Source organism: Zingiber officinale, chromosome 1B (assembly GCF_018446385.1).
Source record: "Zingiber officinale cultivar Zhangliang chromosome 1B, Zo_v1.1, whole genome shotgun sequence".
NCBI classification, from domain to species: domain Eukaryota; kingdom Viridiplantae; phylum Streptophyta; class Magnoliopsida; order Zingiberales; family Zingiberaceae; genus Zingiber; species Zingiber officinale.
Window position 1 is genome coordinate 169,744,888 of NC_055986.1, and position 15,057 is coordinate 169,759,944.

Below are 15,057 nucleotides of genomic sequence, written 5' to 3' on the forward strand. Positions count from 1 at the left end.
TACTTAACCTTCATTATTTGGATAATTGGTGACCTGATCTCAACCAACTCAGCAAATAAACAAACATTGACAACAAGAAGATAAATCAACAGTTTGGGACCTTAGGTAGGAATAGTGTTGTAAATGAACCAAGTATTTATGAACAAGTTTGGTGTTTGACTTGGTAGGAACTTATTAATGTTCGTTTAATATAAATAAGATTAATTAAATAAACAAACTTGAACAGCTTGTTAAACTAAACAAACAAGCTTGAACGCATATGTATTCAACTCGTTAACGTTCGTGAATAACGTTCGTGAACATTCACGAACAATGTTCACGAACTATAATCATTAATAAAATTCTTTACAATATGTTAAATAAACAATAAAATAAAATTAAATAAATAAATAAATTTAAATTATCAAACTCAATAACTAATCAAACAACTAAAAGTTTCAACTAATCAAATAAACATGAATTGAGAACTTGATAATATCTAAACGAACCAAGCTCGAACCATACTTGAATTGAGCGTTTGATAATATCTAAACAAACCAAGCTCAAGTCAAGCTTCAAACAAGCTCAAATTTATGAAAAATAAACCAAGCTAAGTTTGAACACTTATTTCAAAAGCTTGGTTCATTTTAAGTTCGGCTCGACTCGGCTTGATTACCTTATCAAACAAGCTTGAACACCTCAAACCTCCAGTCGGCTTGTTTATAGCCCGTAGGAAGAAGAAAAAAAAAATCAAATTGTATTATTAGATGAGCTTATATTCCAACTCCACAATCAACCACTGCTACAGTCTAATCTAACAACTAGAATATAAACTATGAAGTGATTGATTGTTGTTATTCACATAATTTATATCTAAACAAATCAATGAACATATGGATAGATCATAGACGACTTTGTGAAGCAATGAAGTGAATGAATCAAAATCCCATTACTGCTTGAGTAAGGTTGAGCAAAGGAGGCAATGCACTAGGAGCAAACTTCCTTGCAAAGAGAAAGCAAATGTTGGTTGGCACTGAGTTGTGCATGCAGAAGGTCCCATTGTTTCTTATGGCCTGAATAAACTCCACTGTGATATTCAGAGCGCCGTATCGTGCCGGATGAGGGCCGCCCCTGGACCAGTCGACCCATGTCACGCTCCGGTTCGCTGTCAACGATCCATGGAACATGTTCATGTAAGTCGGAATGTAGTGCTCATCTGGGTAGCAGGAAGGCTTGCAGTGCCTTCTGAAGAGGGAGTAGTACTTGTAGTCCGCGACTATGCTCACCGCTAGCTTGCGGTTGAGCTCGAACCACTGAGAGCCTTTCCGCCACTGATACAGCATGATCTTGGGTGCCATGTGCCGGCTGTATCGCCCGCGCCCCTGCCGGGTGTTCTGGTCGTAGGACTCGACGAAGCTGTGGGCTGAATTGATGAGGTATTCATATACAGTAGGGAAGTTGTGCACTGGAATGCAACTCTCGGAGAGCAGCACAAAGCGCTCGTTGTAGAGGTCCAATAAAGCATTGGCCAAGAGGCGCTTCTCGCCATCTATTAATGTGATGGATCCCCATGATGCCTCCTGCAAATAGAAAAAGAGGTGAGAAACAGAAGTTTGATGGTGTGATGTTATGGAAGTGAACACAATCAGATATAGCTTCTCACCTCGCTGGGAATTTGTCTGCCGAAGAAAACGGAGGTCTCTGGTACATTGAGCCTGAAATCTGGAAGGGCGTGCACGTAGATTGAGAACAAGCCCTTGTGGTCTTTGAAGAACCTTTCCCAGAGAGGGGCAAAAGGCAGAGGCCCCCTTGTCATGAACATGAATGCCACCTTGGGCACTCTTTGGAAGGGATATTCCTTCATCTTTGGCACCAACGACGCCCTCCAAAAGAGCTCGTCGTCGGACATGTTATGTGCCAAGTTGGTCGGCTGGGCGAAGGTCTTGAAATCTGTGGAATCTTTGTAGCATTCCGTCGAATAGATGGTGGTCGGGAAGAATAGCTCGGTCCGCGAGGCAAAGTACCGAGTGTAGTGTGCGCTCCCAGATAAGCCCAAGACGATACCGGACATGAAGACGACGAGGAATGAGACGAGACTAACCAGTCGGCCGAACGAGCAGTCCTTCTTTGGTGAAGATTGAAAGAAATCCACGTCTGCTTGATCTGGCTCTGATCTCAGTTTCATCTCGTTCCCCATCTCTTATTCTTTGAGTTGGTTCACCGGCGAAGGGTATCGTAATCGAGGAGCAATGGTCTCAGTTGGAATGAAGTTGTATAACTATTTCCTGCCTTTTTTACTGCAAAAAATTGAATTTTTTTGGGGTCAACTAGAGAATCAAGAAGTATACAAATAAGGGAGATCAAATCAACTGAGACGAAATCAAAAGGCAACACAGACGAAAGCTCAGAAAGAGAACAAGCTGGAAGTTCCCATCTTGTGAATGAATATTCAACAAAACGAATAAGGATGGCAAAATAAAGAAAGGTGATCAGATCCATCCATGAAAAATTACTGGTCCTCCCAAAAATCTACTTTTTTCAATAAGTGCCGAAAGAAAATCATGAAAACTTCTGAGAAGACATCAATTCGACTGTAATCCCTAATAAGCAAATAGAACTCCCCCTCTCCGCCCGCCCAAAAAACTAAGAAGAAGAAAAGGGCGGAGTATATACATCAATCGACGCCAATCCAAACTCTCTCGTCGAATTAAAGAGAAGAAGAGCGAGCGAACTTATACTCGACCTCGATCAGAAGAAGCGCATGAAGACGAGCAAAGCAAAGGGAGAAGACGAGATCGTCGATCGGGCCTCGTCTCTCCACCTTGTCACCTTCCACCTTTCATATAAGTCTCCACCAAGTCGCTTATGGTAAAACGGTCGGCCCGCCATCAAAGTTAAGTACTCGACAAACTTTTTCCTGAACGCACCCGACTCGTCATTGGCTATAATCTCCGGGACCCACGATCCCAGACATCGTATCGTAACTGGTAACGTGAGAGTAACTCCTGCGAGCATGAAGAGGACGAGAGCGACATGGTATGGAATTTTGAGGGGCAAAAAAGGAAAATAATAATAACAATTATAGTAATTTTAATAAAAAAAAATTTCCACCCAAATTGAGATGATCGGGTGGAAATTGGCTCCACTAAAACAATAATCGGTAATTTATAAGGACGCGTAGGGAGATAAGTTACCAAAAATTGTACACTATTTTATTATTTACCAAAAACCTATATTTTTAAATTTATTTTTTATTTTATTCTTCTGATAAATTTGATTTTTTTTTTTCACTATCATTTCTCATTTTCTTTTCTACTTACTTTCTTCTATGCATGCAATCAATCTAATTTTTCCTCTCTGCTCTTCTCTTTCCTCTTTTTTTTCCATGCGTGCATACATAACATAGACCTGATATATAAATCATATCAGGTCCACAACGTTTAGAGTTTAGTTGATTTTTTTATAACATCATAATACAATTAGAGAAGTCAAAATAATCAATAGATGACATATTTGAATTCTTTGCAACCCTATAAATTAACAGAGACTGGTCCATTATTTATTTCAACAGTGTAAAATTATAATAATGATGAATTGGCAAAAATCTTCATGCGTGGACTTGATATGAATCATATCAGGCCCAACATGAGCCTGATATAATTCATATCAGGCCCAACGTATGAGGATTATTTTGTTGATTCTTTTTTATTATATTTTAACATCTTTTAAAAGTTGAAATAAATAATAGATAGCATATTTGAACTTCTTGCAACATCAGAAATTTATAAAAACTGAAATGGGTGCAATCGGAGCTCTTTAGATCTATCAGTGAGTTTTGATCGAAATCCACTTATCAACTTAGAAACCTCATATTACAGCCATTTCAGGTCCTGTGAATTTCTAAAATTGCAAGGAGTCCAAATATACTCTCCATTGTTATTTTTGGCATTCCTAGTTGTGGACAAGAGGTTTTGAAAAACTTAGGGTGCGTTTGGTGCACGTGTTTTTCATTTTCATTTTCTGGAAAACGCGCATTTTCTAGAAAACAGAAAACGACTTTTTGTCATTTTCTGTTTTTCTAGAAAACGCTAGCTATTTTTTTAGAAAACAAACACGAAAAGCGCAAACCAAACACCATTTTTCAGAAAACGAGCGTTTTCCAGAAAATGAAAATGAAAAAACACGCGTATCAAACGCACCCTTAAATCTCTCTTTTTTTTTCTTTATTTGTTATGTTGTTAGGCTTGATATGGGAAGATATCAGACCCAATAAAAATAAAAAAAAATGGTCGGCCCGTCATCAAAGTTAAGTACTCGCCAAACTTTTTCCTGAAGGCACCCGACTCGTCATTGGCTATAATCTCCGGGACCCACGATCCCAGATATCGTATCGTAACTGGTAACGTAAGAGTAACTCCAGCGCGCATGAAGAGGACGAGAGCGACATGGTATGGAATTTTGAGGAGAAAAAAGGAAAATAATAATAACAATTATAGTAATTTTAATAAATAAAAAGATTCTACCCAAATTGAGATGATCGGGTGAAAATTGGCTCAACTAAAATAATAATCGATAATTTATCAAAGGACGCGTGCAGAGATCTAAAGTTACCAAAAGACGTACGCTACTTTATTATTTACCAAAGAACATATCTTTTTAAATGCATTTTCTATTTTTATCCTTATGACAAATTTAATTTTTTTTTCTTTTCACTGTCATTTCTCACTCTCTCTTCTATTTATTTTCTCCTATGCATGCAACAATCTGATTTTTTCTCTCTGCTCTTCTCTTTTCTCTCTCTTTTTTTTCCATGAGTGCATGCATAACATAGGTTTGATATATAAATCATATCAGACCCACAATGTTTAGAAATACATTTAGAGAAGTCGAAATAATCAATAGATGATATATTTGACTTCTTTGCAACCCTATAAATTAACAGAGACTGGTCCATTATTTATTTCAGCTTCTACGGAGGTGTAAAATTGTAATAATGATGAATTGACAAAAATCCTCATGCGTGGACCTGATATGAATCATATCAGGCTCAATATCAGACCCAACGTATGGGGATTATTTTGTTGATTCTTTTTTTATTATAATTTAACATATTTTAGAAGTTGAAATAAATAATAGATAGCATATTTGAACTTCTTTCAACATCAGAAATCCATAGGAACTGAAATGGGTGCAATCGGAACTCTCTAGATCCATCAGTGGGTTTTAATCGAAACCCACCGATCGACCTAGAGACCTCAGATTGTAATCATTTCAGATCCTGTGAATTTCTAAAATTGCAAGGAGTCCAAATATGCTCTCCATTGTTATTTTTGACATTCCTAGTGGTGGACAAGAGGTTTTGAAAAAATTAAATCTCTCTTTTTTTTTTCTATTGTTAGGTTTGATATGAGGAGATATTAGACCCAATAAAAAAAATAAAAAATAAAAGAGATTTAGGTTTTTCAAAATCTCTGGTCTACCACTAAGAATGTTGAAAATAACAATGGAGAGTATATTTGGACTCCTTGCAATTTTAAAAATCCACAAAACCTAAAATGACTGCAATCTGAGGTCTCTAGGTCGATTAGTGAGTTTTGGTCAAAACTCACTGATGGACCTAGAGAGTTCCGATTGCACTCATTTAAGTTTTTATGGATTTATGATGTTGCAAAGAGTTCAAATATGCTCTCCATTGTTATTTTCGGCATTCCTAGTGGTGGACCAGAGGTTTTGAAAAACCTAAAACCATGAGGATTGTTTTTCTGATTCTTTCTTATTATATTTTAACATCTTTTAGAAGTTGAAATAAATAATAGATAGCATATTTAAACTCCTTGCAATATCAGTAATCTACAGGACCTGAAATGGATGCAATCTGAGGTCTCTAGGTCGATTAGTGAGTTTTGACCAAAACTCACTAATCGACCTAGAGACCTCAGATTGTAGCCATTTCAGGTCCTGTGGATTTCTAAAATTACAAAGAGTCCAAATATGCTCTCAATTGTTATTTTTGATATTCCTAATGGTGGACCAGAGGTTTTGAAAAATCTAAATGTCTCTTTCTTTCTTTCTTTTTTTCTTTTTTTCTTTTTTTCTTCTTTTCTGTTGTTAGGCCTGATATCTCCCCATATCATGCTCACATTTGGCCTGATATCTCTTCGTATCAAGCTCAATAACAAAAAAAAATAAATAAATAACAATGGAGAACATATTTGGTCGAAATCCACTGATCGATCTAGAGATCTCAGATTGCAGTGATTTCAATTCCTGTGGATTTCTAAAATTGCAAGAAGTCCAAATATACTCTCCATTGTTATTTTCGGCATTCCTAGTGGTGGACCAGAGGTTTTGAAAAATCTAAATATCTTTTTCTTTCTTTCTTTTTTTTCTTTTTTCTTTTTTTTTTCCCTGTTGTTAGGTCTGACATCTCCTCATATCAAGTTCATATTAAGCATGATATGGAGAGATATCAACCCAACATGATTCTGATCTCCTATAATAGATTTGAGAAAAAAATTGGAAAAAAAAAATGAGAAGAAAAAAAAAAACAAGAAAAGGAAGATAGGTTACATGCATAGTATGAAAGGAGAAAAAAGAGAAATGACAAAGAAAAGAAAAAGAAAATCAGTTAAATTTATCAAGAGGATAAAATAGTAAAATCATTGTAAAAAAATATACCTTTTAATAAATATTAAAATAGTATACACCTTTTAATAAATTTAAAATTTTAAGTACATCTTTTGATAAATTATCGAACAATAACCTTTGCTTTCAAGCGTCATCTATTTCCAGGATTAATTTGACACCGTCAGTTTGATGAACCGCCAACTAACAGTCGACTCACCTCAAGTGGCTGTCAGTTTTGTTTTTTTTTTTTATTTGAGATGAGAGGAATGAAAATTAATATTAACAAAGCGGTTTGTATTCTTTTTTAAATAAACATTATATTATTCCCGACTGTTACACTATTGTAAACACTTCCATCTGAAAAACAAGAAGTTACCAGTCCGTTCTGGTTTGGTAATTGCAACTGAAAATGGACACGAGGACGAAGTGAAGGAACTATGTACATATTACAGATCGAAGGATAAAGCCACTGTAATGTCTCAGTCAGTCTCTTCATCAAAAGGATGCATCCTTGAAGTTCTATTATTGATGGCTGTACCATACAAAGAAATGGAATGTGTGAAGTTGACATGAATTGGAGGAAATAGACAGATCAGAAATCAAGATTAGTTCTTTCAGTACCTTTATCAATCTGCTCTTTCATCTTGGCCTTGCTTTTTGGATTTTGGAGAGCAAGAAGGAGGTGATTTTGGTCGATGGAAAGCCGGCTGAGTGCATCTGACAGTGCCGCGTACTTTGTTACAATGTGTTTATACAAGCCCAGCAACTTCTGCACGTCCTCGAACCTGAGATCCTGTGCTTTGGCTTCCATGAATGGATATCTGTAGTCTGGCAAAACAGATAGATTCTCAGTTAACAAAGTCAATACTATTAATCTCAACATGGACTCAGTAAAAAAATATTAGAATTGCACAACGTTTTATTGTAATTCATTAGATAGGAAAGAGATTTGAAACTTGATTCTGGAAACAATATAGGTAATTGTAGCTTATCAGAAATGCACCCTTGAAAGCACATTCTGTGGTGTCAAGACAACATTGAGTAGGAATGGCACTAGAGGATTTGAGCTGCTGTGAACAAAGCATGCACTTCAATCAATTTATCATCTCTGCTCACTCAAGTAAAAATTCTCTACGATACCAAATTTGGAGGCTGAATCTTGTAAATGACAGTTCAACTTTGACTCATAACATGCTATAGTTGGTCTTAGGGAATATGCTTGACATATCTATGGCCTTATCATCCTTTGTCGCCTTTGGTGCTTCATGCATTACTTTTTTTATATATAGTTAGCTCATTTACTTAGATATCCCACCAATATGTATGCACCAAGCAAAGTTGGGTAAGTGGTCATTAATACGATTTTTCCTATGCCGAGTCACAAAATAAACTCTGTAAATACCACTTTGCTTTGCGGCTTTAGAATCTAGGAAAATATGGAATCAAGTGACGAGATTAACTGAATGTTGCAAGTATGGAAGTAATCACGAGATAAAACCATATAGGTATGCATAAATCATATGCCTATGGGCAAAATATAGTTTGTTGAGGTAATAAAGTCCTTGTAAAATCACAATGATACATGAATCAAATCCAAAGAATCGTTTTCAGGTTACAGCTAATAACTACAGATTGAAAACATAGTATACAAGGCTATCACATGATCTCTGTAAACTTTAACATAACATTATAGTGAATAAGTAGCTACCTTTGGCATTAATCTCTTTGCCATGACCTGTCGGTGTGCTGGAGTTGGCTTCAGATGAGTGGACCATAGCACTAGGCTCATTGATAGTCATCTCATTTGTTGATCTAGCTAATTGCATATTTTTGTGAAATTCACTCTCATCCATGGACAGTGAACTAGCATTGATATTTGCTATGAATGTTTTTGCTGAAATCAGATTGGTAAGGTAGTATTCCACTTCTGAAACGAGTTTGGAATGCTTCCTAAAGAGCTGAATAAATTTAAGGTTTGAATGCAAGTGGGGTGGATTGGCCTAGATATTTGCACAAAAAAGAAGTCACATCATTTTCCATAGGATGAAAGGAAAAATGACCCACATAAATAACTGAATCTTAAACATAGACTAAAAAAGGAACTACCAAGCAAAACGATTACAAAGCTAATTTTTAGGAACGGTAATATTTGGAAAATTTTAAATTAGAATGAAAGATAGTTTGCCTTGATTGTAGTGAATATAAGAATTGGAAGAAAATCATCAGCCCCAGCTGGTTTGTGATTTGTTGTCATTGAAATCTCAAGCAATAAATTGTTTATGATACGACAGCAATTCATAATGCAGTGCAGTTTATCCCGTGGAGCTTTAAAAGCATTAATCTTTTGGAGCTCTTTTGCTGCAAACTGGTAAGAGTAGAGAAAAAACAAGTTAGCCCAATAACCCAGCAGGAGCAAATTGGTTATAATAACTAGAAGTGTCCATAGAAGTTTAGAGACAAAATTTTTTTTAAAAAAACTATGAAGTGTTAGATCAAGAATCTCATTTATTAAAATTTTCTTTTTACCATTAATTCCAGATCCACTAAATATTAGTTACACTGGTTTTTGTGAAATTTACACCTTATCCACGATCCACTACAACACAATTGAAACAGCATTAACAATCAATTTAAAAACCATGAAATCAATTTGTTTGTATATTTAAAAACACACATTAAAGAATCTTTTCTTGCATATCGTTCTTGCTAGAACAATTCATGTTTCAAGTTATTCCTGTTTATTTATTCCTTCAAATTTATGCATATCAAAGTTTCATATAGACCTTTCAGGTACTCATTACACTATTGATAAGATGCTAGGCATTTGTTCAAACAAAACGAGCATTGTGCTTGTGTGTGCTCATCCTTAATGGCACAAAGCTCAAAGTCATGTTTCAGTTAAGCTTGTGTGACGACGCAGAGAGAAAAAACATGAAGGGAAATTATTTAGGGAGAGAAAAATACATGCAATGAGGCGTGCAATAACTCATAAACCATCTTATTAGCTAAAATGAACACATTTTTGTATTTTGTTCAAAAAGATTATTAGTATTGATATCCATAGAATTATTTACCTTGAGTAGTGCTTACAGAATTAGTCCTGTTGACTTGAATTTTCAATTTTAGTTTGAAATTATATATTTTACTATCTCTTTAGTCAAAGAGCCAACGCGATTGAACTAGTAAACCTCTTGACTTGGATCCCCAACCGGTTTGTCGCAGCCTACTGTTTGCAGAGATGATACTGTTGCCAATTGTAACAGTTTCAAAATATCACTTTGTTTCAATTGGCACAGCATGAGTTATCGTTCTGTGAATCCAAATTGAAATGGGATCGACCCAGGAGGTTATACTTAGCTTGCTCCTGCAGCTTGTAAACAAGATTCTATTGCATACAATAGGCAATGCATGGGTATATTTTGGATCATACTAAGGAAAACGAGGAGAAATGGACAAAAATTAGGCCGGCCTACCTCAAATGCATTGTTGCTGTTTACCTAAGATTCATTGAGGGGGCTTGACGTAGCCAATCTCTGCCAACAACTTCGTTGAGGGGGGCTTGTAATTACCTTAATCGCATAACCCTATCTGTGTTCCAATTTCAAACAACTTCTCTCGATCAAGAGTAAAGGATTATTCTTAATTGAGAACAATCAACCTCCCCTGCCCACTCACAACCAACTTCCCACCCCTTGAGAGAGGCATCAATGGTATGATGAGTCATCTCCATTCCCCTCGTCAGTTATTCCCCTTATTTTTTCCTCTTCCTTCTCTTCTTCCGCTTCCTCATCTTCTTCCATTTGCTCTTCTCATCTCTCATCCTGCACTGTTGGAATGACTGATCTGTGATGACCAATATTGTGTGTAAATAAGGGTCAACACTAGTACTGGAACCATAATTTAAACCTTGAATTGACACTTGGATTATAACTTGGCTGTGGGACTTGATAAATACTCATCTCTACTGCAAAACAAAAAAGGATAGCCATAAAGGTTGATACCTAGGAAACATATTTATAACCATATTCACAGGTTTCTTTTTCAATTTATAGAAACTATGAAAGATTCACGTAAGAATCAGGTAAATAAGTAGTGGTTAGTATAAATCCGTTATGCAACTTATTACACAAGAGTCATTCTTACTGGTGAGCCACTATGGATATGAAGAGTCACACGAGCAAGAATATGAGCACTGAGGAATTTGTGTTAGAGTTATACCAGCCATGAAGCTTCATTTTGGAGAACTCTAGGCACATCCAATTGATCTGGTGTAACAAAATGCTGCAGCAAGCAAATTTTCTCAGAAATCTCTTGGTCCAACTTCATATCTTCTGAGGAAGAAGCAAATGTACCATCAAATAATTTCGTCATAATGAACTTCTCTAGGCCCTGCATATAAAGTAAAACATTCACATATGACAACTACAAAGTGAAATAGGGCCATGTTGGATAAATCGTAGAACTAGGTTCACAATTTATTACACAGTACAATCAAGGCTTATTATATTTGATGACCTCAACAATACTTTTTGTCTAGTCTATAATACTAGCATTTATGTTCTAAACAACTAGTACATGATTTTGACAAACTAAACCAGTGAAAAATAACCTTTTTTTAAATGAAATGAGATGAAATAAGTTTGCCTGATTAGATAGTAAGAAAGTCATTAGTGGACAACAGATCAAAACAAAGAAGATTATGAGCAATTGAACATCTGTTCCCAAGTTTCCCAATGACCACCTCGCATTGGTCAACAATCATGGGTGAATAGAATATTTTCCCTGTCTAGCACTCTGCTCCAATAGGCAAGATGAAGTCAAGATTGGGAACTAGCTGGTTATGATTGCATATTGGCATGGGTATGATGCAAATGAATGACATGAAACAAGTGTGTTTTTTTTTCTCTGCATGAAACGAATGCTCCTCTCCAATTGTATTTATTCCTAAAATCACTACACGTTTCAAGTTCATTTCCAATATTTCTTTTTTTTTCTTTTACTCTCGTACTTCATAGGAGTCTCTCCTTGTTCCCTTGTGTCCATCTCTCTTCCTTCAAGGAACCGGTATCTGTTTATCTTAAACAAACATCAGATTTTATGGTCCACAAAATTAAAGACGGACACTAAAAAATGTCCTAGTTATTTGGAGTCAGCTATATGGATCAGAGATTGGGCATGCAATGAAAATAAGAAGATAAAAGTATATATATCAGTGTAGAAAGGGGGAGAGAAACATGCAGCAAGAAAAGTTAGCTAAAAAAATATTAAATACTTAGCTTCGTGGTTACCTCCATTGCATTATCTATTTCTTGATGTGCAGCATGAGCCCACAAAGGATGCTCCTTGATGGTAGTCTCCATTCTAGCCAGGAAAGCTTGTACCCTTTGGCCTTCATCTTCAGCATCAGAATTTTCAAATGAGAATGACACGATGAAACTGCAATTACGGAAAGAGAAGTAGTTTTAACCAGAATCGCACAGCAAATAAATGATTCTAACTACACATAATTTCAGTAACAATATTACACTAAGGTAGGACCAAAATCAGAGAATATATAAGTACGTACAACAGAGATTCTGAAGGGATAAGCAAAGCCGAGAAGTTCAAAAGAGAAACAGAAAAACTTCGGCGGATTTGGCGCATGACTTGAAGGAATTTCGAACTGGCAAAATCTACGAACTTCTGAAAAATTCCCGAATGAAAAACGAAAGGTAGGAACTCACTTAGAAACCGCAACCAGTATACTCCTACTTAGTTAACCCAAGAAATAATTAATGACCTGAAATATTTATTGAGAGGGAAAAAAAAACTTGGGAGTCTCGTCTTCATAAATACCAATCTGAACAAAAACGATTAAACCCTAGAAGCGCATGATAGAATGATTTCGAAACCTCGATCTAAGCGTCACAGGAGCCATGGCGGTCCACTAAGTTATCTACAAACTAAAGCCCCAAAATCAACCGCAGATTGAACACAAGGGAATCCATGGATTTAGCAAAAAAAATAATAATAACTGGGAGAACCTTTTGATGGAGCGAATGAGATCGGCAGCAGTGGGATGGCGAATCCGATTGAGAAAATCATAGAAATTCGGTGGAGCAGTAGAAGGCAGTTCCATGAGAGATCGACACTTGAATCGGCTTCGATCGCGATTGCCATATCCATTTTCGTCGACTCTCCGGCAGGGAAATATATCAAGGAATACCGCGGCCAGGACGAAGTGATGGGCTCGACGAATGGTAGCTGCGACTCGCAGGTCGCCAGCGCCGAAGTTAATTTTTTTATTCTTTTAACTTTAAAAGGATTTAAATTTTTATCATTTTTTTACGCTTTTATAGGACAAAAATCATCGTTTCCCCTTCAAATCTCCGATTATATATATATATAAAAGACTGTAAAAAGCAAAAAAGAGTTAGTTTATTTTTTAAAAAAAATCTAAAAGTTTGAGTTTCAAAAAAAAGGTTTATGTAGTTTTTTTATAAAAGTTTGTTAGAGTTTTTTTTTTAGAAACTCTGTTATTTTATTAGTGTATAAACACTGTTTTTGAAGGCGTTTGAGTGAATATTTTTGTTCTCCTTTACCCCCGTCAAAGTCATATAGCAACAATTTCACCTTTACATCAAAACTCTCATTTTTCATCCTAGCTAGATATAACCAGAAAAAATGATTTTCTTCGTTCTCCACCAAGTTTCATACTTTAGCTTATTATTTGTCTTGATGGTAATCTTGTGCTCTAGTTAGGTTCTGTATACGAGTCGAGCCGAGTCGAATTTCGAAATGTTCAAATTTGTTTGATAAGATAAGTGAGTTGAGCCGAGCTTAAAATGAATCAAACTTTTGAAATGATTGTTCAACCTTGGCTTGGTTTATTTTTTATGAGTTTGAGCTTGTTTGAAGGTTGGCTTGAGCTTGGCTTGTTTAGATGTTATCGAGCTCTCAATTCAAGCTTGGCTTGTTCTTGGTTCAAGCTTGATTTGTTTAGATTTTATCGAGCTCTCAATTCAAGCTTGTTTGATTGTTTGAAAACTTTAATTATTTGATTGATTATTGAGCTTGATAATTTAAACTTATTTGTTTGTTTTAGTTTATTTTATTATTTATTTAGCATATTGAAAAGAATTTTATTAATGAATATGGTTCGTGAACATTGTTCGCGAATATTTTTCACGAATGTTGTTCACGAATGTTAACGAGCTGAATACATATGTGTTCAAACTTATTTGTTTAATTTAACGAGTTGTTTAAGCTTGTTTATTTAATTAATATTGTATATATTGAACGAATATAAACAAGCTCTTACCAAATTAAACATCAAACTTGTTCACGAATATTTGATTTATTTACCGTCCTAGTTCTAAAACTTTCCTAACTAAATGAACTGTTAAATTTTATCATAGGCACAGCACAACCTTAGCGGACTCTTCTAGATTTCTTAGAACTTTGTTGTCTATGGAAAAGGTGAAAAGTAACTAGCATGTAGTTTGAATCACAAACTAGGAGCTACTGATGGAATTTGTTTTGCACTAAATATGACACTACTGATTGTTAATATAATAATAATCAAGTTCCATAAACTGATATGACTTGAAAGACGCATGCTTCTTCTTCTTGCGGATTTCTGAAGGAAGAAGACTTGTTGAGTGTAAGAGGTGCTATCAATTATGAATGTGTTTCTAGTGCTACAACATTTTCGAGATGTTTGTTCTGTAAATGATAACCTACAAAGCATCAAAAATAGACAAAGAATGAAGGAGAAAGCATTGCCTTGAATAGGCAATCATGCCCGTTCTATCAGTAAAGGTAAAAAGGGAATATACTGTCACCTACTATCAGCCAAAAACAAGTTGATGTTATCAACTTGTTCAAGTGTCAACTGCTACCAGCAGCGTTTATTTGGGGTTGGATTGTTTATTTAGTGCACAGCTATATATGAATAAGGGATTGAGCTTCTAAATGATTGAAAGTGCAACTTAATGCATTTGTTCAGAATTAATCTTTATTTCAACAGTTTGAAGAATTTATTTGCTTCCAATCGGATTATTTTTGTTGGAGAAACAATATGTCAGCCGGAGTTGTTGGAGGTTTAGCTGAATTTAAAATTACACATAATTTAAATTTAATTTATAATAAAAATGACCTAAGTGGATCGGATAATCTCAGACTGTCAGCAGGAGTTGATTTTTACTACGTGTCGAAGAGCAGCAGATCGGACTCAAACGTTGAGTAGACAGATCTGCTGAGCAGTAGGTCTGTGTTGCCGAGCCGAGCAATCGAGAGCACAGAGTTCGATTGGATAGAGCAGTCGTCCAACCAAAGAGACCGATCGAGCAGTATGGTCGGGCTGAGCAGACAATAAGATCGACTGGACAGAAAGATCGACCGGGCAATAAGACTGACCGGGCAGCAAGACCAACCGGGCAAAAAGGTCGATCGAGCAGCAAGACCGATCGG

General features: G+C 35.9%; 2 protein-coding genes across 3 annotated transcripts; both read right to left on the reverse strand.

The window, feature by feature from the left end:
- Nucleotides 1–711: 711 nt before the first annotated feature.
- Nucleotides 712–2,833, reverse strand: LOC121991738 (glycosyltransferase BC10-like). Its single transcript, XM_042545768.1, has 3 exons — nt 2,723–2,833; nt 1,643–2,276; nt 712–1,559 (listed from the first exon to the last, which is right to left on the reverse strand). The coding sequence occupies exons 2-3, from the start codon at nt 2,174–2,176 to the stop codon at nt 918–920; spliced, it is 1,176 nt and encodes a 391-aa protein (XP_042401702.1). The 5' UTR covers nt 2,177–2,276; nt 2,723–2,833; the 3' UTR covers nt 712–917.
- A 4,052-nt stretch (nt 2,834–6,885) lies between these two features.
- LOC121991749 (vacuolar protein sorting-associated protein 9A-like) lies at nt 6,886–12,869 on the reverse strand. 2 transcript variants are annotated; one of them, XM_042545779.1, is made up of 7 exons: nt 12,630–12,869; nt 11,895–12,001; nt 10,825–10,995; nt 8,792–8,971; nt 8,315–8,606; nt 7,228–7,434; nt 6,886–7,138 (listed from the first exon to the last, which is right to left on the reverse strand). In XM_042545779.1, exons 1-7 carry the CDS (start codon nt 12,769–12,771, stop codon nt 7,086–7,088), a joined length of 1,152 nt encoding a protein of 383 aa, XP_042401713.1. In that variant the 5' UTR covers nt 12,772–12,869; the 3' UTR covers nt 6,886–7,085. The 2 variants fall into 2 exon arrangements, with proteins under 2 accessions (XP_042401713.1, XP_042401720.1); XM_042545786.1 differs by having other exon boundaries at nt 11,895–12,042; nt 12,630–12,864.
- Nucleotides 12,870–15,057: the final 2,188 nt, after the last annotated feature.

What these genes read in the sequence shown, in the direction of transcription:
- LOC121991749 (XM_042545779.1), bottom strand. Translation starts at nt 12,771, where the DNA reads ATGGATATGGCAATCGCGATCGAAGCCGATTCAAGTGTCGATCTCTCA. An exon ending in CTCATTCGCTCCATCAAAAG is followed by an intron (nt 12,002 to 12,629) that starts GTTCTCCCAGTT and finishes CTGATGCTGAAG; the next exon opens with ATGAAGGCCAAAGGGTACAA. An exon ending in AAAATGAAGCTTCATGGCTG is followed by an intron (nt 8,972 to 10,824) that starts GTATAACTCTAA and finishes TACTCTTACCAG; the next exon opens with TTTGCAGCAAAAGAGCTCCA.
- LOC121991738 (XM_042545768.1), bottom strand. Translation starts at nt 2,176, where the DNA reads ATGGGGAACGAGATGAAACTGAGATCAGAGCCAGATCAAGCAGACGTG. An exon ending in GCAGACAAATTCCCAGCGAG is followed by an intron (nt 1,560 to 1,642) that starts GTGAGAAGCTAT and finishes TTCTATTTGCAG; the next exon opens with GAGGCATCATGGGGATCCAT.